The 25,450-nt window shown below is 43.5% G+C and overlaps 1 protein-coding gene across 5 annotated transcripts; it reads right to left on the bottom strand.

Annotated features, from left to right (window-relative positions):
• Positions 1-92: 92 nt before the first annotated feature.
• SHISA5 (shisa family member 5) lies at positions 93-22,745 on the bottom strand. 5 transcript variants are annotated; one of them, XM_055710260.1, is made up of 6 exons: positions 22,605-22,745; positions 20,263-20,431; positions 19,804-19,878; positions 6,204-6,319; positions 4,923-5,138; positions 93-3,322 (listed from the first exon to the last, which is right to left on the bottom strand). In XM_055710260.1, exons 1-6 carry the CDS (start codon positions 22,654-22,656, stop codon positions 3,243-3,245), a joined length of 708 nt encoding a protein of 235 aa, XP_055566235.1. In that variant the 5' UTR covers positions 22,657-22,745; the 3' UTR covers positions 93-3,242. The 5 variants fall into 5 exon arrangements, with proteins under 5 accessions (XP_055566235.1, XP_014139826.2, XP_055566234.1 ...); XM_014284351.3 differs by lacking the exon at positions 22,605-22,745 and adding an exon at positions 22,177-22,541; XM_055710259.1 differs by lacking the exon at positions 22,605-22,745 and adding an exon at positions 21,717-21,892.
• Positions 22,746-25,450: the final 2,705 nt, after the last annotated feature.

Consider the following 25,450-nt stretch of genomic DNA (forward strand, 5'->3'; position numbering starts at 1 on the left):
ACCATGTCAAACACCATGATGGAAAATGCAGCTTTGCAGTTACACTCCTAAATAACAGTCAGATTGAGGCTCAGAAAACAAGACTGGTAGCATATACTTCAAACACTGCATTTATTACAAAGGTGCATAGAGTTTGTGCCATTTCTTTTCAATACTTACGTTTAAACTACAAACAACATACAAAGCTAGGTTAGAGTATGTAATAAAATCAACAATGATTATCTAGTCAATTCAGCACAACAGAACATTCTACTGTATTTAATTTCACAGAACATTTCTAAAACAAAAGCACCTCCAGAATTAAAAAAAAATTAACAAATACTCTTTCAATGTTTAAAATTTTAATTCCATTCCCTCTCCCCTACGGCACTGTGGATAACTAGTTTGTTATGAAGGCAACACCTACTTGGACTGACACATCAGCAGTGCTTAAACTAAAAGTTTATGGGTCAACTTCTCCATCTTTTCTATAACCATCCCATTCTCTTAACTACATGAAAACAAGTTTCAACCAGTTGCGTGGCAACAACCAAATAAAATCTGGTCCTATGCCTTACTGTGAACGATGATTAATACACTAAGGAAAAAAATCTGATTAAGTGCTCCAGTTATGAAGTGGAACACTTTCTCTTCTTTCAGTGAGTTTTGTAACTGAAGTAGTACTACTACTACTGAAGTAGTTCCTTGTATATTAACGATTCATCTCTTCACTTCCATATAGTTATCATTAGCATACATTCACTGAAGGAAAGGTGTAAATTTTCAGGCTCCTTAACCCCATCCCTTATCTCCTCCCAACACTCCACATACAGTGGTATTCAGGACAATTTATTTGGTCTGTACAACATCTACACCAAAACTTCAGATTTTGGGACCTGTTATTGTTGCCCCTTTACTTTCCTACTATCTTTTCCTTAGGGATGATGGCAGATGACCGAGCCAGCTTCTCACGAAATTGCAGATTTTCCTCTCATAACCAAAACATAACCCTACCAACACTGCCACGAACTGCATGCTTTGTCACGTAAGATGGAGAAAAGGAAAAGCAGTGCAGAGTAACAGCCTCACGAAGCCCAACACTAGAACACTGTACCTGTGCTCCGAGTGCTGCACGGCAGCTGGGCTCGCTGGCTGCATCGCACTGGCCAGACTCCATCCCGGCAGACGGCTAATACAGGTGCTGCAACAGTCCTCCTTCCACATGAACACACACACAGGGGTAGGATCTATATATAGCAAGGGAATTACTCTGCAGTTCTTCACTGCCCTTCCATGCATAAAATTTCCAGGTTTCTGGGGAAACACTTCATCCTCCATACAGGAGACACTGTGCATTTTTGTTTGTTGTCACGTAACTCCTACCAGTATAATGAAGCATTGCCCAGTTTCTCCGTTTACAAGGCAGGAAAGAGGAGGAACACACAGCCACAGGGTACGCACGGCCTGTCAGTGCCCCTTGGCCCCTTTTCATGCATTAACTTCAGCATTCTCGAGGTGTACCAGAGGGCCACAGGTTGTTGAATCCCAATGCTAAAAACTTTCTACAAGTTTCTGCTGAAATGCCCTGAAGACTTTCTTGAAAAAAGAATCGGAATAACCCTGAAACAGACTTTAAAAATCAGGAAAAAAAAAAAAAAAAGACTGCCTTTGACAGCAGCAGTTTCCATCCATCGTGAGGTAAAACAATGCCACCACCAATGTTTTGCAAACAGCAATATACCCCAAATGCAGAACCACAAGACAAATGGCTTAAAGGCCTCCCTAAAAAAAGTAGAACAAGGGTATGAGATATGTCATAATTATTTCACTAACTATGCCACAGTGACACATACAACAGACTAGAGAGCTCTGCTGAGGCATAACAAATTGTATTTTGATGTTAGAAAAGACAGAATTGTAGAGGACGCTTAAAAGATCATGGCTGATCAGTACAAGCTTACAGAACCAAAAGCCCTGCAAACACTGTTAACAGTCATGAGGATGTCTCAAGATATTTCATGACAGCGAGCACTACCTTCTTGAAAATGCATTACCTCCCTGTGATCAAATCCTACCACTCTTCCTTTCCCTGACTTCTCATTCTCTGCTCAGCTTTATGGGAATGTTGAAGACAAAAGTGAGGTTTAATATCTACTGTGTGTTGGGCTGGGATTTCTTATCCCCCCCTGAATATTATTATTCAAATGCAGACTGAGTTTATAAAGATCCATCATTCCTAGGTTCCTGCCGTCTACAGTTCCCACTAGAGACAAACAGTGCCAAACCCTAAGCATTTAAAAATCCCAACCTATTTCTGACATCCCATCTCTCCTGTAAAATAAATTCCTCCCCTATGATGATGAGGCAGGACTGAACACTGGCAGGGACTTCTGCTTTGCATATGAGCAAGGTGCTAATTTTTCTTCCAAAGTCATCAACAATACGTTTTATTAAGTTTGTCCAATAACACTTGGACAACAAATACTTGTCCAATAATCTTTATGAAGAATTCTCAGCTTTTCAGCTTTTGATCTGCTTGTTCTACTAAGTGGCAGAGAGTTTGATTTTGTTGTTAATTTCTAGCTATAAAGTAAAATGGCCTGAGAAAACACCCCATGAAGGCACCATTTTTCAGCCTTAAAAATGGGAAAGAAAAGGAAATTATCAACTCATGTTATTTAGCACAGAGAAATGCAACTAGTCCGAAGACAACTAAACATAGTTTGCTATCCCTTACTGAAGGCAAATGTGTTTTAAAAAAGGAAAATTCCCTTTTGAATGGCAAATGAAATGTATTATATTGTAGTTTACCTAACAATAGTAGCTTCAGAACAGGCAGAACATACATAACATGTATCAGGTAGTTTCTCAGAGATTAAGTTTTTATGTTTTAATACTGTGCAAAAGATTGCCACAGCTTTGGATGTTTGATAATGCTCACGTTAACCCATTCCTTTCAAAATTATTGCACAGCAAATGTTATTGTGGTTCTTATTTCTGAAGTACTCCTTCACGCTTTTCTCATTGTATATAGAACAAAATCTCCTTTTGTATTTGCTTGAGGTATAAATTAACAACTTACACAAGAAAAATACTCCTTCCTCGTACTCAAAAGCATTTAAAAAAGATACTGAATTAACTTTCACTTTACTTAGACAAAAAGATTGCTGTCTTCCAGAAAAATATACTACAGTTGCACGGTGCAAACAGCACAAATTATACTTTAAAAAGTTTTGTATGCGGAAGCATAGTAGAAGATCTTTTCAATAGGTGGGCTTCTGAGGATCCACATAGGCAGGGTTGTAAGGGGGCTGGCTGATTGGGTAAGGTGCTCCAGCACCAGCTGCGAAAGCAAAACACAGAAAAAAGATTTGTGAAATTTACACTGAGAATTTTACATGTATAATGGCAACTTCTGTTCTGAGCACACAGTTAAGAGGTTCGACTTACCTAGCATCTTAATCGGTTTTGTGAACAGTTTGTGCTAACACATAAAGCCATCCACATTTCAAAACTAAGATAACAAAAACCTTTGTTCTTGTGGATTGTTCTTTATTTTTTATGTTTAAGTGTACATCTGCATTATGGCAGCCACAAGCACATGGTTAGCCTTCAGGGGAGAACACAGTCCAAAAAAAAGGAACAGATCTGGTCCAAAAAGGCAGTGGAAGTCAGAAATGCACCAAGAACAGAATATACCTGATAGTATGCCAAGAAGTGAAAACAAACTGCTAGACAAAAGAAAAAGGTTTAGAGAAAGCATCTTAGGATTCCTTCAGGGAAAACGCTTTCCTGGCAAGTGTCACAGAGTTAGTTAAAAAATTAAAGGGAAAAAAGTATCCTGCTGCTACTGAATGTATTAAGGAGTTTGACTTATATACTGGATATATACCACTCAGAAGATATCCTTATTTTTCAGTACTCTGAGACAAGCTGCTCTCAAGCGGCATACTCATTTTCAGGTCTGTCAAATGGCACAAGTTAGTTCAAATAACACAGCACCTGATCGGATCCCAGAACCGTTAAGTGTGGTTATCTTTGCTGATCTTGTAAGGCAAGTGGGTTTGCCTCCTGTGTGACAGAGCAGGTATTCTCTCACTTGCATGTGACCTAATTAAGAGACTGCCCCTTGGTTAATAGACAAGAGAAATACAGGAAAGCGCTCCCATTTTGAGGCATTCTCAGCTGGCAACATGGAAAGTGCTTCAAGATTTTCCCAGAAAAAAAGTACTCTAAGAACTAACAAAGCAGCAACAGTTTCAGAAACACAGAGAGTAAGAGAAGCACGATGACTAGGTTATTGGCTCCCTCACATGATACAGATGAAGCCAAAGCAGTTTGGGGTAATCCCATAAAACCCACAGGGTTTTACTGTTGTAAACTTCTTCAGAGTTTATAGTAAAGTGGCATGAAAACAATGCTGTGAAAGAAGGAAAGCAGAAGAAAAAAAGATTCTGCTAATTCTAACTGCTAGTCATCCACAAACTTGTCTGAAGTTGATCAGAGACTTGGTATTCTCTAAGTACGGTGATGAACTACTAGAAAATGTCATCGGTGTATAGATTGAAACATATAGCAAATATCAGAATAGAAAGGGTATGTAGAAAGACCCAACTACGATATGTATGTTAATCAGACTTTGATTTTAATACGAAATTTCAGTTGATTTAGTAAAACATTCTACTGGATCCACTGACAGACCCACATACCACCAAACTTTGCCGATACAGTTCCAGCTACACCTCCTCTTGCAACGCTTAACACAGAAATGGTGATGGGGAGATTTCAGCAAGGGTCTATTACAGCATAACTAGTGTTTTACAGAATTAGTTTACATGTACATATAGTCATAGAAAACGTTAAATGTAAATAATACAAGACTGGCTCCAAAGCAACTGTATCTGGCTATTTAAGAGACGAAGAAACACTCAGCGCCGCCTTACCTGCCACTGTTTCATGATAAGCTGGGGGTCCTGATGGCTGCATGGGATAAGGGGGAGGATACTGCGTAGGGTACGGTGCTACCGGCATTCCTGGCTGCGGCTGGATAGCCACAGGCTGATATCCTTGATACGGGGCTACTGGGTAGCTGGGTGGCACTCCCTGTTGTTGGGGGTAGGGAGCCTGAACCACTGTCGTGGAAGTGGTGGTCACAACAGCTACAAACAAGCAAAAGAAACACGGTTAGTGCTGGGTGGTTCTAGATCACCTGGGGCAGCCAACAACACTAATGTAAAAAACATTGTCTCTTAAGATCAATTTCTCACTTCAAAATCTGAGTAATTTCCTTTTGAAGCTCCACAAAAGATTTAGAACTAAATGTATGCCTCTAAATACCCTTCCACTGATCTCAGTAGTAACGTGAGCCTTCATGTACTGGGACAGCAGCCAACTTATCTCCTTGTTCTTCAACACAAAGAGCAAAGAATTTTTTTCTCTGACTCCTCAAAACCCAGGAACTCAACCCTGCAGCCAAGTCACCTATCATTTAGTGTAAGACTGGAAAAACTGCATATTTTTAAATGTTACTTGCTTTTTAAAGATTAAGGTGATGAAGATCTCCTTTCTTAGGCAAGGAGCTTCCTACCACGACTGCCCAAATGAGTCTCCTTTTGTACATTGTCTATACACTAATACATACATGTGTTAGTACATCTTTCTTCAAATAAGTCAGAAAAGAAAAATCCACATTATGTCATTCATTTTCGTAGGAGCTGATGGTGGATCGTTGGTTCGATCTCTTATAGAAATAAGGGAGCACTAACACTTTCTAATGAACTGCAGTAATTTCTTTGAGATCTTCTTCCACTTTATGCTACAATTCTAGACTTCGCTCAAGATTGCACTGTTGCAGTCCTGGGCCTTTGGCGTATTTTTCAGGTATATGTTTAAGAGACTAAGAAAAATTTAAAATTTAATCCTATTCCCTGCTTACCTCAAAGAAGAAAACACACCCCTCAAACTCCCCACATTGGGGTGGGGAAAGGGAACTTCTAAATGCTTAGAAAATATTCCAAAATATCGCTCTGCAACTTCACATCCTGAACCAGCTTAAATGCTTATTTTTAATGTTAAGGTATTTCAACTTCTGCAGCAGAGAGGTAAGGCAAGGTTATTTTCACCTTTCATAGGAACACAATCTTCTGGGGGGGGGGGGGGGAAGGGCAGAGGGGGAAGGTCTCATTCAAAGACATGAAAAAGAAAATAAATATACAGGTACTTACGCCGTGGTTTTCGACATGCTTTATACAAACAGCAACACGAACAGGTGAGGCACAGAATAATAGTAACTACAATCACTCCACAAACAGCAACTCCAATCGCAATAAGGGTTCCAAAACTGCAAGAAAGATACCACCAGAAGTAGTAAGAGTCTTTCACACAAATTTATTCCTCTTCCATCTTTGTAGCAAACACATTGCTACACAAGTTTGATAACTGAATTTTCCAAGCAGTACTTGACTGCTCTGAACACGCAGACAGGCAAGCCAAAACGAGGGACCCCAGACTTTGGGGGTGACAGCAAGTTCTTCGCACACTCGTAAGGCCTCCCAGGCCCCATCCTGCGGCAACCTCTGTACTGAGCACACCTCTCCATGCTGCAGATTCTTGGCAGGTTCCTCGGCATTTGTGAACAGTTGTTTCAGAAGCCACGTTTTGCACGGTTTGGAAGACTTGAAATTCTGACAACTTCACTGCAACAGCAAGTATGTTATGCTACATTGTGGGAGACAGAAACACTGCCCGAACCACCAAAACCTAGTACAGGAAAGCCAAAAATTACACCAGCTTTAACCTCTGTAACCTCTGTGATGAGCAACAAATGATGGAGGCAGACGTAAAGCTTCCAAAGCTGATGGGTTTTAAGTTCTGTTTACCACAAAGGGAAGAAAAAGTATCACTGTAAAGCATTACACACCAAGTGACAATTGCCTTTTTAGTGTTAATTCACATGATCTGTTTCCTACTGTCTTGAAATCACTAAAGCACTTGTTCCATAGAAGCCAGTCTCCAGCAATTTTATTTCTTAAAAAAATGCACCATGCATCAGTTTGGGGAACAATTAGAGGAAGTCAGTTTTAATGAACAAGAAGCTCTAAAATAACAAGTGGAGAGCTGGTTTTATATCCATCCTGTTTTTGCTTCTTCCTAGAGATCTTGGCTACAGAACTCCCTAGTTTTTTCCTGCTCAGTTTCCTGTTAACAGCTCTAAACAAAGTGACACATCTCTAGAACCTCCAGCACTTTTTGCTTGGCTACCAAACAGCCATCGAATATGAAAATGTTTTTGAGTATCAACCACACAGGAAGGTTAAATCACTAAGAAAATGTAAAGTGCTCTATCCCTAGTCCAAATTTGGAAGGCTTCACCTCAGTCTTCTAGAGCAACTTAAGCCTCAGTGAGGTGGCACTGAAGCACTGATAAATGAAACAGGTTCAATTTGAAATGCATTTTTTCCCCTTAAGAGAGTTTCCATCAGTTTTATTCTGCTTCTGCAACAGCTAGAAGAAAAAGCCTGGATCAAATCTCTTTCAGGAATCTGAGCAACGATTTTATCTAACTGCATTTAAGTTGTGCGCTGATTTTGTGAAGTATTAAGCGTAACGCTACAGATTTACTCCTCAAGTACTAACTCTAATATTGTGGATTGCCTATAGTGACTGCACCTAAGCATTTTCATGTAAAACAGGAAGCAGGAACAGCTGCAGCCCCCTGAAGTCACAGAAACCATGTCAGAAACACTGCCAGGGCGGCAAAATGCTGACTGCAACACAGCTGCAAAACTTGAAGACACATGAATGCTTTGTTACGTTTATTTGCACCTTAAGGTAACATTTTTCATATGCTGACTTGCCCGTGTAAAGGCATTCCTAAGCATGCTGCTTTTAAGCGCTTCCTCCATCCTCACAAGCATTAATTTCATTTCAGCACAGTAAGTTCACAGCCTGCTCATCTCCATCCAAAAATCCCATTTCTTTCAAGCCTGGTATAAAAAGGAAGACACAAATGCAATTTCAAGTGGGTGGAGGTAAAACATGCACAATGACGCCACATCCTGAAACACAGGCTGCCTCCTGTCCGCGAGGCCAACAACAAACATAAATCAGATTACTTTGAAAACACAGGCTGAATACATGCGTATGCAGAAATGGATTAGATTTAAGACTGACCTATGGAATTTAGATGAATTATACAGGGTGCTTACTAAGTGCTCATTACATAAATTCATATATACACTGGAGAAGAAAAAGATAATTGTGCACAGTGGATACATACACCAGACTTCGCCACCTTGATTGCAATGTTCACGAGAAACAGCATGAATGCCTGTGACCAACTATGGACACCTGACAACAAACCTTAACTACAATTACTGCTACTTGTGGAGTGCCAATAGCATTTTCCTTGCTCTTGTTAACTTCCCTAGTGAGAGAGCTTTTTTTCATGCAGAAATGGGAACATTTCCACTGCAGTCAATCATTACCAAGCAATATTAGCAAAGACAACAAAGAGAAGAGTCTTCTAGGTTCTTCCTTGGGCTTTTTCCCCAGTAAAGAATGGGAAAAAACCCCACCAACCCAACGACATTTTTGCTAGTGAACTATGGTAAGACATTCTTGTGTCAAGAAAAGAGATTAGGCCTGACAGACAACTAAAATTCTTCACTTCCACAGTGAACCTCCTTAGCAAAAGCTAGGGGGTGCGGGGGAAAGTCAAAGAAACCTAGGAAATGGAGAAAACAGACAAAGTGGAGAAACATCTACTCATAAACAAACCTGCACAGCAGGAAACTGGCAGAGAGCCCTTATCTTTCACGACCAAATTCAGTTCTGATACGACAAGAGAGAAAACAGCACAAGCCCATCTGCAGCCAAGCTGGCCACCAACAGATAAAACATTGGTCAGATTGAAGCATGGGCTGCATTTGCTTATTTTTGATAGGAGTTTTCTGCTCACTGAAGCATGTATCTCATTGCATAGTTACTACCTCTAATGAGGAAAGCGACAAAAGCAAAGCTCAGGGGAAAAACCCCACCATATCCTTATTTTCACCAAGTTGTCAGAGACACCCTGCACATTTTCAGCATTTGTCTGCGTGTTTGCTAAAATGACACAACCACAGCATGATGACATTTTGCATACATGTTTTAAAGAGCTAAATACACATATTTAAAGTACAGGTGTGCCAGGTATACCCACTTTAAGGTGAGGTTCTCTGCGTGTGTAAACACTGTGATTCAGTTCTACCTGCTGAAATACTGTGTGATTACTACAGACCAAAATTACAAGCCTTAAGAGTCCAGTAACTGAAATAACAGACATGAGTTAGTTCTTCCTGGAGATTTCTAAGGAGTGTACGCAACCGGATTACTGTAGGCATTTTTATCACCTACTTCACAGCAGAAGGATAACTTTCCTGCCAGTGCTTGGGCTCACGCAGACTAGTGTCTTGAAACAGCAGAAGTAGCGTGACATTTACAGAAAACAAACCAGTGCTACGAACTTACAACTTGCAGCATCAACACCAGCTTTCAGTACTGGAGCTCTTAAAAAATATTTTTTTTCCTAACTATTGTTATTGATAATCAAAACTAGCAATACTCTTTTGGAATATCTGAATGCTCAAGCACTACCTTACTATCATGATAATGCCTGTCCTTTCACTGCCCAAGGAGTACTGCCCTGAGCAGTTTTGAACGTGCAGTAATATCCCACTAGTACAACTACTGAAAAAACTGCAGGAAGTCTACCATGAACAGATGTTACTCAAACAAGGCTGGAATGGTGCTCAGCATACTTTGTGAACCATCTAAGCTTCAGGAGACAAAATATTCCAGATACCATATAAAGACGCTCTTGCAGTGCGTTAACTCCAGAAAACTTATACCCCAACTATTGCTTCATTTAATTGCTTTCACTTGATCAGTTTGTCTAAAAAGACTCTGAAAGGATTTGGAAAAAAATATATTCACATTAAATAGCAATGTAATTACCAACTGTTAGCATTATACATAAATGAAAGACCAGAATAGGGTTTGTAACTTAAGATTCTTCCCCTGAATGGTTAACCAAGGGGGAAAAAAAACCCAAAAAAACCACCAAACACCAAAACTCAAGCCAAAAAACACACCTTACCCCCCGCATTCTGTAAACAAACTTCAGAGGGCAGAGATCAGGGTGGCCACTGCACCAGACCAGAATGCTCTGCTGGCATCACAGTTTCAACACTGGTTTCCAGATTCCCACATTACATATACCATAGTCTTTAAATAAAGCACACACTGTTATAAACAGCTTGAGCTCATTCACTGCCATTTCCTGCTTCTTTCTCTTCACATAAAAGCTAAACTCTGCCAGTAATTTAATAGAAAACAAAGTCAAACCTAACAGCAGTTTTACTGCAGGAACAATGATCTGCAACTTCTCATAAAATCCATGGGGAAAGTATGAAGAGACAACTCCCTGCACTACCCTACCACCACCTCTCTCCTTCCTTGCCCTATTCCACTTCTACCCTAATTCTCTCTCCTTTGGAAAGCCCTAAATTGTATGTGTAACGAGCATACCTTAGCAGACTCACCTTTAAAGCCGTCTAATTATTCAAAATACGTACCAGTTCACATAAAGGGAGCTAGGCGATTAGTGCCTGTTTTACCCCTTTTGGTACTGAATGAGACACAATGGACACACTAAAATGTGAGAATCAAAACAGGGATCTAAACAGTACTATTTGTAGAATTTAATTCTCAAGGCAGTTGTTTATATCTGAGATCTCCAACTTAAAACACCATCAAGTGGAAAAAAAGAAAGTAAAATGCTTTGAGTGTATTCAAGGCCTTTTAAAATATCCAAGTTTCAGTTCCAGCAACATGTTTTTAAACCTCCATAATACTTTGAATCACTTAAGTTGGCAACATTTCATAACCCAGGCTGTAAAGAAAGTTTTTACATATCCATGCATTTATGGCAATGGGACACACTGCAAAAATCTTGTCTTTAAAATTAAAAAACATCCAAATGAACCACAACGAGACCACCTAGTTCTGCAAAATTAGTTTAAGCAGCCTATTTATTTCGCAAGTTTTAATCTATTCCAAGATTTGTTCCATGATTCAAGAAATATGTTGGCAGGGTCCTTTTCAAAAGCACAGCTGCTTTTAAAAACAAGCATTTACAAATACTGAGTTATGGTTGTAACACAGGGTGGTCTGGAAAATCTTAAGATAATTTAGGTTGTTCCTAAAAGTCTAAATAAATTGAGTATACACATATTCTCTACTACTCCAGAGTTCCCAGAAACATGACAGAATGGTAAATGTTCAGACTTGCCCTGACTCGGGTACAGAGCATGACCAAACAAGCCACCAGACTGAGATGCTTTCTGAAGTCCAACACTGTAGTCACAGCCATACAGTGCCGCATACTGCCTCTAAAGCGTAGTAGGAAAATAAAGGAAAAACTTTTCTTTTTTTAAAGAAAAAGGAACATGACTTCCCAAAAGTCTTTCAGAGGTATAGTTTTTTACAACATTACCAACAACATGCTTCCTCAGTTTGATGCTTTAGCACAAAGATTCAAACCACGAGAACCACTTTGCCAGCGACTCAAAAACCCCTCCATTTACTATTACACAGAAAGCAAACTCCTGCGAGGTTAATGCTCACAGGAAAACATCAGGATGACTTTAACACTTGATAGACTGACTATTTTAGCACAGCTGGGTTTCGGACCACAGGAGCTTCAGCACATGGGGATAATCAAAACATACACCATAGAGTAAAGCCTCACAGTCCAGGTGCAATCAGGCTAATTGCTGGTGCCAGCCACAGCCTGCTCCAGCCATCTCACCCAGCGCCCACCTCTCTGACACAAGATCTCTACAAGTGTCTGAGCAAGGACCCAGTGACTCCTGTGGTGCCCAACAGGCAGCTTAAATAGCACAGTTTCAAAGTTATGAAATGTTGATAGTTTCATCACACCGGCAGGTTTGAGTAACGTCTAAGTGATTTTCTAAGCTACACAATACAGCAAGGTGTGGACCAGAACTGATGTCTGCGTTGATCTTTCAGACAAAAAGCTAACTCAAGTTAACAGTTGAGTGTCTTTCACAAGGGTCTTGCCCGCATACAGTTCCTTAAAGTGATGAAAATGGTTTCATCTCATTTTGGCTAACCCGCCAGTGCAGTAGCAGCTCAAGTCATCACTAACCGTAAACTGCTAAACTGCTCTAGAGCATGAACACCGATGAACTGCCACTGAAACCCACAAACTTATTCACAGATTTCCACAGTTCTTTCTGGGTACTCATAAGGAGGGAAGTCCACTGCAGGAACCCCCTGACACAATCTCCGATACACCTCTGCTAACCTGCTGTCTGGGCAACCCCGACCTGCACCCGCCCAGAGCCAGCTAAGCCCACCCCAGCACCCTCAGCATCAGCCGAGCCAGCTCGGGCTTACTGAAGCAACAGCGATGCCATCAAAAGTCAAGGAGCCCTGCAACTGCAAAAGCATTCTAGAAAATAAGAATGCAAGAGTCTTTTGAGAAGTTTGCTAAATACATACTAAATGGGTCCTCCTTTTCCTATTTGTTCAAATAAGAAGCTGATGTGGGTTACTTTGAGCCCAAAATAATAAACTCTACTTTCATACACAAAGACCTACTAGAAGTAAACCTAATTACTACTTTTTTGAAAGACACTAAGTTATCAATTTATTTTTTTCCCTAGTAACACGTAACAGGTTTAGCACAAGTTCTTAAACAGCCCGTATGAAAAAGTAGCAGGGAGGGAACTTCCTGCAGTTTGTGGTTTTACTCAGACATCCGATGCCCAGATCCAACAGGTTATTATGGAACATGCATATAAGCATCTCTTGGTCTATAAACAGTTCACTTGTAAATAGATGTATTTAGTACATAAATCCCTTCGTAACACATACTAAAAATACAATTTTCCAGGAAAGCTTCCCAGGAAATCTACTATTGTACACTTTGTGGGCTACTATTATACACTTTGTATAGCTGAGAATAATTTCTGTAAGTAACTGGTACCTTAATAATACACACATAACAAAGGGAAAAGTCAGAGCTGCATTCAGAGGGACTAAAGTCTTTCATCAACAGTACAAGAATTAACACTGCAGCTTCATGCAGGTCACAAGACAATTTCAGACAAGTCTACTGGACCCTCAGGATAAAACCACAATAAGACATTTGCTTCTACAGACAATAAATTTAAAATTCGCTTTTACTGGCAAAAAAGAAAATATAGATACATTACAGATATTTACGGCAAAGTGATTCAGTTCCTGTCCTACTACCATTAGGATCCCAGTTCAATGATACAGGATGTAACCTCCTACCCTAATTAAAATTTAGGACTAACATAAAGGCAATGGGAGGAATTCTTCTGAAATTATTAACTGAATTAATAGAACAAATTTAATAAAAAAAAAATTAAGTACCACAGAAAGTTTTCCCCACGTAAACAAGTGCAATACTATGAGTTTGCCACTGCCACAATACCATACTAATTCTGGAAAGCAGATTTAAGCAACTAACTAGAAACTAGCTAGGATAAAGAGTTATAAAGTTTTAAATAAATTTTTTTTAATTTTTTTTTTTTCTGGCAAATTGCATCACAGTCTGTGACTTCCCAAAGACACTGAAACTGCAGTCCAAGGAAGTTTAGACTAGGTTACACCCACCAGCTTTTCTTACAATATAACCCAGCTGTTATGAGAAACACACTTTTTTCTTTATCCACATTACTTGTATGTCATCACACATATAAAAGTTAGAAACACAATGTTCAGGCAGGAACAAAGTTTAAATTAGGTAAATTAATTACCCTATACTACTGTGAACTGACATGCCGCCTCAGCCTCCCTCCCTTCCTGCAGAAGTATTACTCATGCAGCACAACGTGGATCAGCAAGGAAAATCTAACACTGCACAAATAAGAACAGACCTCTTCAGCGGAGGTCACATCTGGCCAACCACTACTTCTCCTTTTAAATGGTATTCATCATTAATGAGACCTCCATTAAAAAAAAAAAAAAAAAAAGCACAAAAGTTACTTTCATGACTAGTGCCTTCCACAACACAAAAAAGATAAGAGGTTTTTAAGTTTACTTCTCAGTGGAATTGAGAATCAGAGATCATGCTAGTCAACAGAGAGGAATATCCCATTAAAAATTAAACTAATTTGTTGACTTCACAGAAGACCTTACAACTGCAGTTTTAAAAGGCTAAGCAATTTAAGGACTTTCTCCTCCTCCTCTAACAACACATCTGTTCTTCTCCTCCCATAATACATCTACCAATCTATCACAAATACATTTGGCTACACCTTAGGCTATGGCTATTTTACAGAAGTATAAGAAATGGCAGTTCAGAGCTACCTTTGGAGTGCACATGCTCAAACTTTCACAGATCCTACCTAAATAACAATCGCGGTCTTTTAACCATGTTTTCAAGGAGGGATTCTCTGTTTCTTGGGTTACAGGACCCTTCTCTGAGGGTTACCCTGCCTGTGGCTGCTTTGACAAGCTCTGGAGAGAGTCAACCTGTATGTTAAAAATGTACTGTTTCCAGAGTTACACTGTGTAGAGGCACAGCAAAGCCCCAGAGTTAGGAGAGGAAACACTCTACCCTCCTAAGTACACAGAGTCAATGGAGTACACACCCACAGAAAAATTAACTACTGAACATAATCCAAGCGATTAATCTTACCGTGTCTTTGCATGTTTAGGCCTGATTGTCTTGGGGTTTTTTTGCCATGAAACAGCCTTCTGTAGTTAGAAGAGCACGCTAACCCAACCATGCACATCTGTCTCTTGAGCCAGAAGAGCATTTTTCAATCTCTCCTTCCATGTTGGTTTCAGTGTAAATGAACCTGCACGAGCATTAAGCCTACTGCCTGAAGCAGGCAACTAAGAATTCATTAATGGCAACTCAAAACTGCTTTGTCAGCTTTAAGCAGCTTCTTTACTGCTAACACAGTGAACACAAACCCAAACACTCTTTTTAATGCAAGTTACAAGTTGTATGAGCTTCTATTTAGTTTTCAGGCTAGTAAAAAGCAAAGAAAAAAATGAAATAGCTTCAAATCCAAATCTCAATTGTTTCTAGACAAGAGGCTTACATTCCTTGCTGAGATTAGCCTGTGCCTGGCTGCAAGCCTCACAGAACAGGCTCTGTACGCACTTTGACTCTTTTATTACAGAAAATAGTAAGGACCAGTACTGGAAAAGACAATCTCTGCTTGTTAAAGAGACTGCTTAAAGAAATTTACTTTTCTATAAGTTCTTTTCCAAGGACTAATCTTCATAATTTATTTTCTTATCATTGACAACCTATTGCAGATGCTGGCGCATCCAAACACACCATGAAGTGTAAACTGAAGTCCCTGGTAATGACAGGAGAGGAGGAGGAGCAGGAAGATAAATGGAGTACAGTTTGCACCACAGCAATTTTCACCTTGTCTGTGGAGAAAACATAAGCTTGAAAACATCTAAATTGAGAGACAGCAAATTAGGATAATCGTATCTTCCACAGTTAGAAATTTACTGCCAACTTATGCATGTAGCAGACTATTGCAGATGCTGCATATCAATCAAAGGCAGGCAGAATGACATGGATGTTCCCCGTTTCAGAAAAGGATAACGAGGTCCAAGACAACACATTGATCAGCCCATGACAAAACTTAAATGAGCGTATCCCAGTCTAACAAGGCTGTTCTGTCTCTGCCAGCCAAGGCTTTCCAGGAAGACTGTCATCCCGCCTCCCTCTTCTCATCACGGAAGGAGGAAGAGCCTTTTCTTAAGCATTACTGTATCTGTTACACAATCTGCTGTAACTTCCAAGGCAGAAGTTAATTCAGAGACAGAATCCATCCAATTAACAAAGACAATTTGAAGTTTTATTCCTGTTTAGAAAGACTGATAGCAGCTGCCCCAATTACATTATTTTCTTCTGTAACTCTGATACAGATGTTCTGAATTGCTCCACCTCCTTAAACACTCAAATATTTCACAATTAGTTGAATGGTGGATGCAAGTCATCTAATTTCCTTTTCCAGTAAGGGTCACTATTGGAAAATTGGCATACCAAGGCTAAATAACCATGTAACCGGTGCAAATTATGACAACTGCTGTTCCAGTGAATCTGTGCTGTGCTTTTTGTGCAGTTTCTTAAAGCAATAGTATTGTGTACTGCAGAATGGAAGGGGAAGAACAACTAAATTAACCTTACTACTCATGATCAATCTTTGAACCCAGAACAGGGGAAAATTCAGTAATCAAATTAAGAGGGGAAAAGATAAAGTGAAACACCTTCCAGTAGTAAATCCTTGCCACAATGCATTCACTAGCAGCAGAAATTGCATATGGTCATCTTGCAAGCAAGGAAAAATGGTAGCAAAATTTAACATGTTCAGTGGTACGAAACCTATACCAATGCTCTGATTTAAAAGCTCCGAATGATCTTTAAGGATTGATCAACAATGGAAAACGACTGAATCCGAGTTAATGCTGACCTTTATACTTTTCCAAAAATGCTTACATTTGTTTCCAAATGCAGTGCTCTGGGAAGCAAAAAAGACACTCTAAAGCAATGTAATTTATTCTTTGAAACATCCAAAAGAAGATTACAGGATATGAACTGCCTGCACTGTGAACTATGCTTAATAGGGTTGCCCAAAGTGCCCTGCACATCTGCCACAACAGCACCCGATACTCAATATTAAATAATGAAAGATAGTAACATTAAAGTATACTAATAAAAAGAAACCTACTAAAACCTGGTGCTTTCCTTGCACTTCTGCAGCAGAAACCTACTAAAACCTGGTGCTTTCCTTGCACTTCTGCAGCAGAAACCTACTAAAACCTGGTGCTTTCCTTGCACTTCTGCAGCAGAAACCTACTAAAACCTGGTGCTTTCCTTGCACTTCTGCAGCAGAAACCTACTAAAACCTGGTGCTTTCCTTGCACTTCTGCAGCAGACTACGGAATAACCGGGGGGGAAGCAAAAGTACACTAAAAACTCAGCTAGACCCTTCCCTAGCACTGTCCACAGAACCAGAAACTAATTGTGGCAGGTTTTCCAAGGAGGGAGAAGAGACACCCCAGCTCACTCTGCCCAGTGGCAAGTCCATGCGCCGTTTGTGACAAGCCCTCAGAGAGGTAAAATTAGGTTAAAAAGCCAGGATTTTTGAACAATGTGCCAGAGTGGTAACTTGATCTAGGAATAAGCCCAATGCAAGAATGAGGAACTAAATGCTTTCTGACCTCTAATGCCAGGAAACAAAGCATCACCTCCTCCTTTTGAAGGGCAGCTCAAAAGCAGCATTCACAACTCACAAGAACAGGGCACTAAAGGAAGCTGCCCTTCACTGCCTCTCCTCCCATTATAAACTGCTTAAGGACTACGCTCATCTTGCTGGAGATACAAAGAAGTATCTCAACTGACATCAGCCCCCCTCTCCACACAGTATTAAATAAACATAGTCGAGCATCATGAAGCAATGTAAAACTTGTCTTTTAAAAAAGAAATTGGCATGGAGCAATAAGGTTGAGTATACCTTGCAGGCACAAACCAGGGACTACTATTCCAGAAAGAACAGAGCTTACTGCTTGGTTAAAAAAACCCAAACCAACACCCCACACACCACAAAAACACCTGGGCAAACTGTAATGAAACTGAGATATACTTGGTGTCCCACTGACTGCAGTCACAGAAAGGCCTACTCACTTCAGTTCCCAATGCTGAAACACCCTAAATTGGACACTTAGTCATTAGTCAGTTTGGAAAGTTCTGGGATGTGGTTTTCCTCTGGAGTCACATCCGGGTGGCTTTTCAAGGGCAGTATTTCTGTGAATAATTACCCTCTTTCTATTAAAATTAAAACTGCCTACCAGAAAGTAAGCTCAATGTTAAGTCTAGGCCTTTGCACAACACTAATTTTTCAAAGTTGTAATGAAGGGGTGGAAAAAAACCAAACAACCTCACCCCTTTTCTCAAGGTGAAATATTAAATATTAAAAAGAAAGATAATTAAGGCAACCTAGCTGCTGTTTATTTAATGTTTTCTGTCATTTACAAACACACCTTCGTGGACTGCGGGCCTTGCTTACGATTCCTTTAGCAGTTGTGTAGGAGGTTGTTTTGTTTGGTTGTTGTTTGTTTGTTTTTTTTAAAGACTATATTCTTTCATTTTCTATGCTTTTAAATAACTATACTTGTTGGCATGGAAAAGCCCGTATTTACTACATTCTTCACATTTAAACCTTATTACTCCAGGAGATTCAGTATCTCTGCAGCTGCAAAGGTGGGAAATGGAAGGATTTTTCTCATATCTTTCTACCAAAAATGCAACAAGAGCGAACGATGACTGCAAGATGAGGCTCACACCTGCGGTACTCGAACCACGCATGTGAAGATACGTAAGGCAGCTCCATCAGCCTAGCAAAGAGGGGCATCCCTCCGCCAGGGCAGTGCGTACACCGACTCCTTCCTTGAGGAATGCTATCGGGTCAAGAGGGATCAAGGATCCAAGACATTCATTTACGCTCCTCGCATCGATGCGCTGGCGTTCACCAGCCCGGCAGCGCGGCCACCGGTGCCCCTGGCCAGACCGCCTGCCCCGCGCACCGGACGCGGAAAGATGCAGCTGTAGGTTGCGCAACCCGGGCGGCTCCACTCGGCTACGCCAGACCCAGCACGGCCCCGAGCATCCGCCGCACCACGCCGTTCCCGGGAGGTGGGGGCGCCGCCGCCACGGCTCCGCCCGCTGAAGGCTACCGAGTCGCCAGGCGGGAGACCCGGCCCGGGCGGCCGCGCCTGCCACAGCCGCACGGCGAGGCCCCTCCCGCCCCGCTCCGCTCCGCCGCGCCCGCTTACCCCATGCTCGCCGCCGCCGCTCGCCCCGCGCCTGCCGCCAGGCCCCGCCCCCGCCCCGCGCCTGCCGCCAGGCCCCGCCCCCGCCCCGCGGCGCCCCGCCCTCTCCCCGCCCCGCGGCGCCCCGCCCTCTCCCCGCCCCGCGGCGCCCCGCCCTCTCCCCGCCCCGCGGCGCCCCGCCCTCTCCCCGCCCCGCGGCGCCCCGCCCTCTCCCCGCCCCCGCCCCTTAAAGGGCGCCGCAGCCACGGCCGGGGGCTCCCGCGCACCTTCCGCCGGGGCGGGCGGCGTGGCCCCGCCGTGCGCGCAGCGCCTCCCGCCGGCCGCCTGCGGCACTACCGCCCCTCCGCCAGCCCCGCCGGGTTCACCAGGCAAACACACAGCGGTCACAGCTTCCCGGCTCAGAACTAACCCCTGTCCTCTCTGTAGTCTTCCACGACACGAAGAGTAGAAACGTTTTACTGCAGGACTCTTGTGATCACCAGCGCAACGCACAGATTTAAAAGAATTCATTTTGCCCGAGGTTGAAAGAGCACAAGACGCACTGATAACAAGTAAAGTGCAAAAGATGCTAAAAAGCACGGAGATACTTCAAACAAAAGCACCTTCTCTTACTGAGCAGCTATGGACTTCAGCTGTCAGTACCTAAGAGTTACCAAGCACACGTGTGCTAATGCTTTGCTAACAGACAACCTCCTGTCCAGGAGTAACAGCATGAACTATTAAGCACAGCAATTGTCACGACCTAACCTCTTCCTCCCACTCCTACTTCAAGTATCATGACACATACATGGAGTTTGAGTACAACACATTCCTAACGCACAAAGATGTATTTCTGTTTACATATTCTACCAGCACATACTGATAACACAATGAAGAACCTCTAAGTAAGTATCACTTTAAAAGCTGAGATTTTGCAGAGCTTACCTGGGGCCAGAAGAAATGTAATAATCAGGGTCCGAAAAAACCTGCATATAATTTACGTTGCTTGAGCCAGAGGTCCTGTAGTAAGAGAATTCATCTCAAAAATTGAATTTATTACTTAGGTTATTTTATTATATATTCTTTTTTATATAAAGAAAGTCCAGATGTTTATGAAAGGTAATATCCAATAAAAAGAGAGATTAATTTTGTCATCCTCAAAGGAAAATTAAACAGGGTAAAAATATTTGGCAATGCTCAAAAAACACAGACCAGTGCATACATCAATTTGTCCACCTCAACGTTCCCATTTTACAGGTAAGTTAACATGCATTAGCATAGATCCCTGATCAAGCCAGATGTAGAGCTGAAAGGTCCCATTGTAAGTTTTTAATGGTCAAACTGTATTTTTGTCATCCAGTGATAGAATTAGAATGTGCTGTGTATATTCGGTTTGCCTCATACCTTCCATCAAGCAGGTAACACTGAAATTGTTGTTCTTCATCAAATTTTAAGAAGGCATTAGAGCAACAGTATTGATGCACGCAATCTCCACAGCAGAAGTTGGGACAGGATTTTGCAGGGTGTGCCTTGCCACGATGATCAATATATGCCTGACAATCCTCACCCAAAACTGAAAAAAGTTAAAATCCAATAGTTAGTAACTAAAGAATTAATCACAGAACGTCTCTTTCTCATACTGACCACACTTAGGCTGACATTTAAATTTTTCAACTTTTTTCATTAGGTCCTACAAATCAGTTGTTTCCTTTGGAGTACAGCAAAGGCAAATACTTACTCCCACACACAGAGTATCTCATCTTCATCAAGTAGCTCTTCCTGACTGTCCACACACACAAAAAGGACTAAACTGCATGCAAATACACTTTAAAGATGCTCTGTCTGGTGACACTCTCTTCACTACACCTGCTAGTAGCTACTAAATTACTGTAAAGACTCAAAGAGCAATGCGACCAGCCAGATACACTAAAAAGCCCACACAAACCCTAAGACCGTTTAGGTATTTGACTCGATGCAACAGATGCAACACAACCACATTCACCATGGGTTTAGATTTCTATGTGACTTGGTTGTCTCTACCTGTTGCTTTGTTTACTTTATGGAAAATCCTAATCCAGTTAACCCATGGCATAAAATAGAGATGTCATAGAACAGAGATTCCTAGGACTAAAATCAGTTAAGTGCTGTCCTCCTACTGCAGGCATCAACTAGTACAGATACAACGGTAAGGAAATGGCGATGTTCACGCACTAGGATGGATTTCTTAGGGGATATCCCATGCTTTTCATCATTGCACTGGGTTGATGCATTCCTTAACATACCAGCTTGTTTTCTCTCTCAAGCCTAAATGACTGCAACATAAGAACAGCACATTAAAAAGCTTCCAACTGCCACATAAAAATACTTCTCAAAGCTTAAATAAAAAGTGCTTCCCAAGAAAAAGCTTTAGCAAGAGCATCATTACAGTTTTCAGTGATAAATGCTGCATTCAGTTGGTTTCTATTCCTCATTTTCCTTCCTATCACATTATCACATACTACATTAGCAAGACATACCCTGATATTTTGCCCCTAAACAACACTCTGAGAAGCTCAAATTACTTCAGGTGTAATTGCTCAGAGAAAGCAAACAAGATGAGGCAAAGACAACAAATCACATTCCTTCAGAAGAAAAGTAAGGGGTACTTCCTGGAGTATTTAAACTGTGCCATTTGAAAAAAATCACTGTGAGCCACCTCAAAGAACCCTTTTCCTGGTGCTTGCCCTTCAAAGTACTTACAGATAAAACTCTTTACCATTTCAACCATGCTTTAGCGTAGCCCTCAGACAAACTGTGATCCTTCACTACTCTGACCAAGTTACATGTCCTCTTGCATATCCACTAAAGATCACATTCACCTTCCCTGCACATGTCTGTGAAGAATTTGATCCACCAGATAATGTGATGCCACTGATGCATACAGTATCGAGAGCGTTCCACCATTTCAGAGACTTCACTTGCTAAGTCCTATGATCACATCTGCTTTTTCACATCTGCTTTTTCACATCACATGACAAAGTTGGGGAAGCCCACATCCTCCATCCTTTAAACAGAACAGTTACACATAGGGCAGCTGAAAAAAACCAAGTTATCAATGTTAGCATGTGATGGCTATGTATGAACTCAGTTATCAAATGAGTCAATATAAGCAGTGCCGCTTGTGCAGTATCATCACTTAACACCTAAGTATTTACATTATCTTGCCCTAAAAGGCTGAAGTTTTCCATGCTGGGGGCGTAAAAGTGAAGATTTTTAAAGGGATGCATCAAGAACGACCAGCAGCGGCTTTGTGGTACGTTTCTCCCCCAACAGTCTCACCTTGGGTTTGCCGGTAGACAGCGTTCATGCGGTGGGTCCACAGAGCCAGTGCTGAGGCACCTACTGCTGCCGTCGGACAACACACCCGTATCACAACGAGATTTCCTTTCCGCTCCACTTTTCGCTAGTGCGCCCACACGGCAAATAGCCGCTGTTCAGCTGTGGGTTCCTCCCGCCCGCGCCCACGGACCTCGCAAAACCACGGGCCCCAGCCCCAACGTGGGCAGGAGCTGAGCTGAGGGGTCTCTGCTCAAAGCCGGGGCTCCCCCATGCTGGGGGTTCGGCAGGGCCTCCCCGGGGGGAGCAGCCTCGGCCACGGAGGAGGCCGGCAGGAGCCGCCGCAGCCCGCCAATACTCCTTGAGGACCGCCGACGCCCTCGCTGTCCACCCCCGGCATCCCCTGCCCCTCAGCCGCCTCCCGCACTCACCGGCTGCCAGCAGCAGGCAGAGGAGACCGAGAGCGCCCCGCCACGTCGCCATGCCCACCGCTGCTTCCCCCCGGGGCGGGCGGGCGGCCCGCCGGGACTCCGGCACCCCTGGGCGGCGCCTCGCGGCCGCGGGCGGAGCAGCGGGCAGGGCGGGGGGCGGGGCGGGGCGGGGCGGGCAGGGCGGCGCGTGGGGGACGCAAAGGGCGGGAAAGCGCTGAGGCGGCCGGTGGCTCTTGGGGAGCGGCCATGGAGCGTCACCCTGGGCTGTGTGGGGGTGAGCCTAGGGCTGCTGCGTTTGGGCCTCGGATGAGGCCTGCTGCGAGGCCGGTGCCCTCCACTCACATCCCTGCCATGTCCTCACCCAGCTCTCTGCTGTCAAGATGGCTCCTCAGCTGGAACCTCTGCACAGCGCTGGCCCGGTAGCCAAAGGGCATTCCCCAGCTCCCCAGCATGTCTGCTCTCTGCTAACTGAAGGCTTCCTTCTTGCAGTAGAAGCCACAAAATCCTTTTTAGAAACTCAGAATCATTTAGATTCTGACTTTTGAGATCATCAAGGCCAACTGTTATTGCAGGACTGCCAAGTCCGTCACTAAACCATGTCCCTCAGCACCGCATCTGTGTGTCTTTTAAACACCTCTGGGGACAGTGACTCCACCACCTCCCTGGGCAGCCTGTTCCCATGCTTGACCACCTTTTCTGTGAAGAAGTTTTTCCTAACATCCCATCTACACCTCCCCTGGAGCAGCTTGAGGCCATTTCCTCTTGTCCTGTCACTTGTCACCTGGGAGAAGACACACACACACATCCCCACACCCGCCCACAGCGGTCGTTGCAGGGAGCGATAAGGTCCCCCCTGAGCCCCCTCCTCTCCCGGCTGAACACCCCCCGTTCCCTCAGCTGCTCCTCACAGGACTTGTGCCCCAGCCCCTTCCCCAGCCCCGCTGCCCGTCTCTGGACACGCTCCAGCCCCTCAGTGTCTGTCTTGCAGTGAGGGGCCCAAAACCGAACACAGGATTCGAGGGGCGGCCGCACCAGCGCCGAGCGCAGGGGGACGGTCACTGCCCTGGTCCTGCTGGCCACACTGTTTCAGATACCCGCCAGGATGCTGTTGGCCTCCTTGGCCACCCGGCACACTGCTGGCTCATGTTCAGGTGGCTGTTGACCAACCCCCCAGGCCCTTTCCCCCCAGGCAGTTCCCAGCCGCTCTGCCCCGGGACTGTAGCATTGGGTAATGTTGTTAGACCCAGCTGCAGGACCTGGCACTGAGCCCTGTTGAATGACCTACAGTTGGCCTCGGCCCATCGATCCAGCTTTTCCAGATCCCTCTGCAGAGCCTTCCTGCCCTCAAGCACATCCACACGCCCCACCCAACATAGTGTTGTCTGTAAACTTTCTGAGGGTACACTAGATCCCCTTGTCCAGATCATCAATGAAGATACTAAACAGACCTGGCCCCAATATTGAGCCCTGGGGAACACACTGGTGAGCAGCCGCCAGCTGGATGCAACTCCATTTACTACCGCTCTTTGGGCTTGGCTGACCCGCCAGCTTTTTACCCAGCATAAACTATACCTGTCTGTTCTGGTTTCAGCTGGGACAGGGTTAATTTTCTTCTTAGCAGCTGGTGCAGTGCTGTGTTCTGGATTTGCTGTGAGAACAATGTTGATAACAGGCTGATGTTTTTGGTTGTTGCTAGGTAGTGTTTGTACTAAGTCAAGGATTTTTCAGTTTCTTGGGGCCTGCCAGCCAGAGGCTGGAGGGGCAGGGGAAATTGGGAGGCGACACAGCCAGGACAGCTGAGCCAAACTAGCCAAAGAGGTATTCCATACCATATGATGTCATGCTAAGTATATAAGCTGGGGAAAAAGAAGAAGGAAGGGGGGACATTTGGCATTATGGCATTTGTCTTCCCAAGTAACCGTTACATGTGATGAAGCCCAGCTTTCCTGGAGATGACTGAACACCTGCCTGCCCATGGAAAGTAGTGAATTAATACTTTGGTTTGCTTTGCTTGCATGCGTGGCTTTTGCTTGACCTATTAAACTGTCGTTATCCCAACCCACGACTTTTTTTATCTTTACTCTTCCGATTGTCTCCCCCATCCCGCTGTGGGGAGAGTGAGTGAGTGGTCGCATGGTGCATGGTTAAACCACAGCACCATCCAAGCAATGACCGCCCATTTTCTACATGAGAACGCTGTGGGAGACTGTGTCAAAGGTCTTACTAAGGTCCAGATAGGCAACATGCACAACTTTTCCCTCAGCCACTAGGAAGGTCATCTTGTAGAAGGAGACCGGGTTCATCAAGCAGGGCCTGCCTTTCATAACCCCATGCTGGCTGGGCCTGATCCACCCATTGTCCTGCATGTGCCATGTGATGGCACTCAGGACGATGTGCTCCATAACCTTCCTCGGCACTGAGGTTGGGCTGAGAGGCCTGTAGTTTCCTGGATCCTGCTTCCTACCCTTCCTATAGATGGGTGTTACATTGGCTAAGCTCCAGTCTTCTGCGACCACCCTGGTTATCCAAGACAGTTGGTGAATGATGGAGAGTGGCTTGGCAAGCTCCTCCGCCAGCTCCCTCGGTACCCTTGGGCAGATCCCATCCAGCCCCATAGACTTGTGTGTGTCTAAGTGGAGCAGCAGGTCACTGGCCGTTTCCTCCTGGACTGTGAAAGGAGCCTGAGAAATGTCAGCTATCCGAAAGGATTTCCCTCCTGTTGGAGACCAGCAAGCACCTTTCTAGTGCAAGAAGGAGAAAAGATCTGGTTGCAGGGCGACTGCTGAAGGGCTCTGGGGAAGCTGGCGGAGAGCTGGAAGGCTGAGTCAAAGAATGATGGTGACCAA

The sequence above is a fragment of the Falco cherrug genome, chromosome 4 (genome assembly GCF_023634085.1).
Source record: "Falco cherrug isolate bFalChe1 chromosome 4, bFalChe1.pri, whole genome shotgun sequence".
NCBI classification, from domain to species: Eukaryota; Metazoa; Chordata; class Aves; order Falconiformes; family Falconidae; genus Falco; species Falco cherrug.

Coding starts and splice junctions, on each gene's coding strand:
- SHISA5 (XM_055710259.1), bottom strand. CDS start 21,801: ATGGTGGAACGCTCTCGATACTGTATGCATCAGTGGCATCACATTATC. Junction 19,879..20,262: donor TGTTACCTGCTTGATGGAAG/GTATGAGGCAAA, acceptor CTCTTACTACAG/GACCTCTGGCTCAAGCAACG. Junction 3,323..4,922: donor TTATCATGAAACAGTGGCAG/GTAAGGCGGCGC, acceptor TTGCTTTCGCAG/CTGGTGCTGGAGCACCTTAC.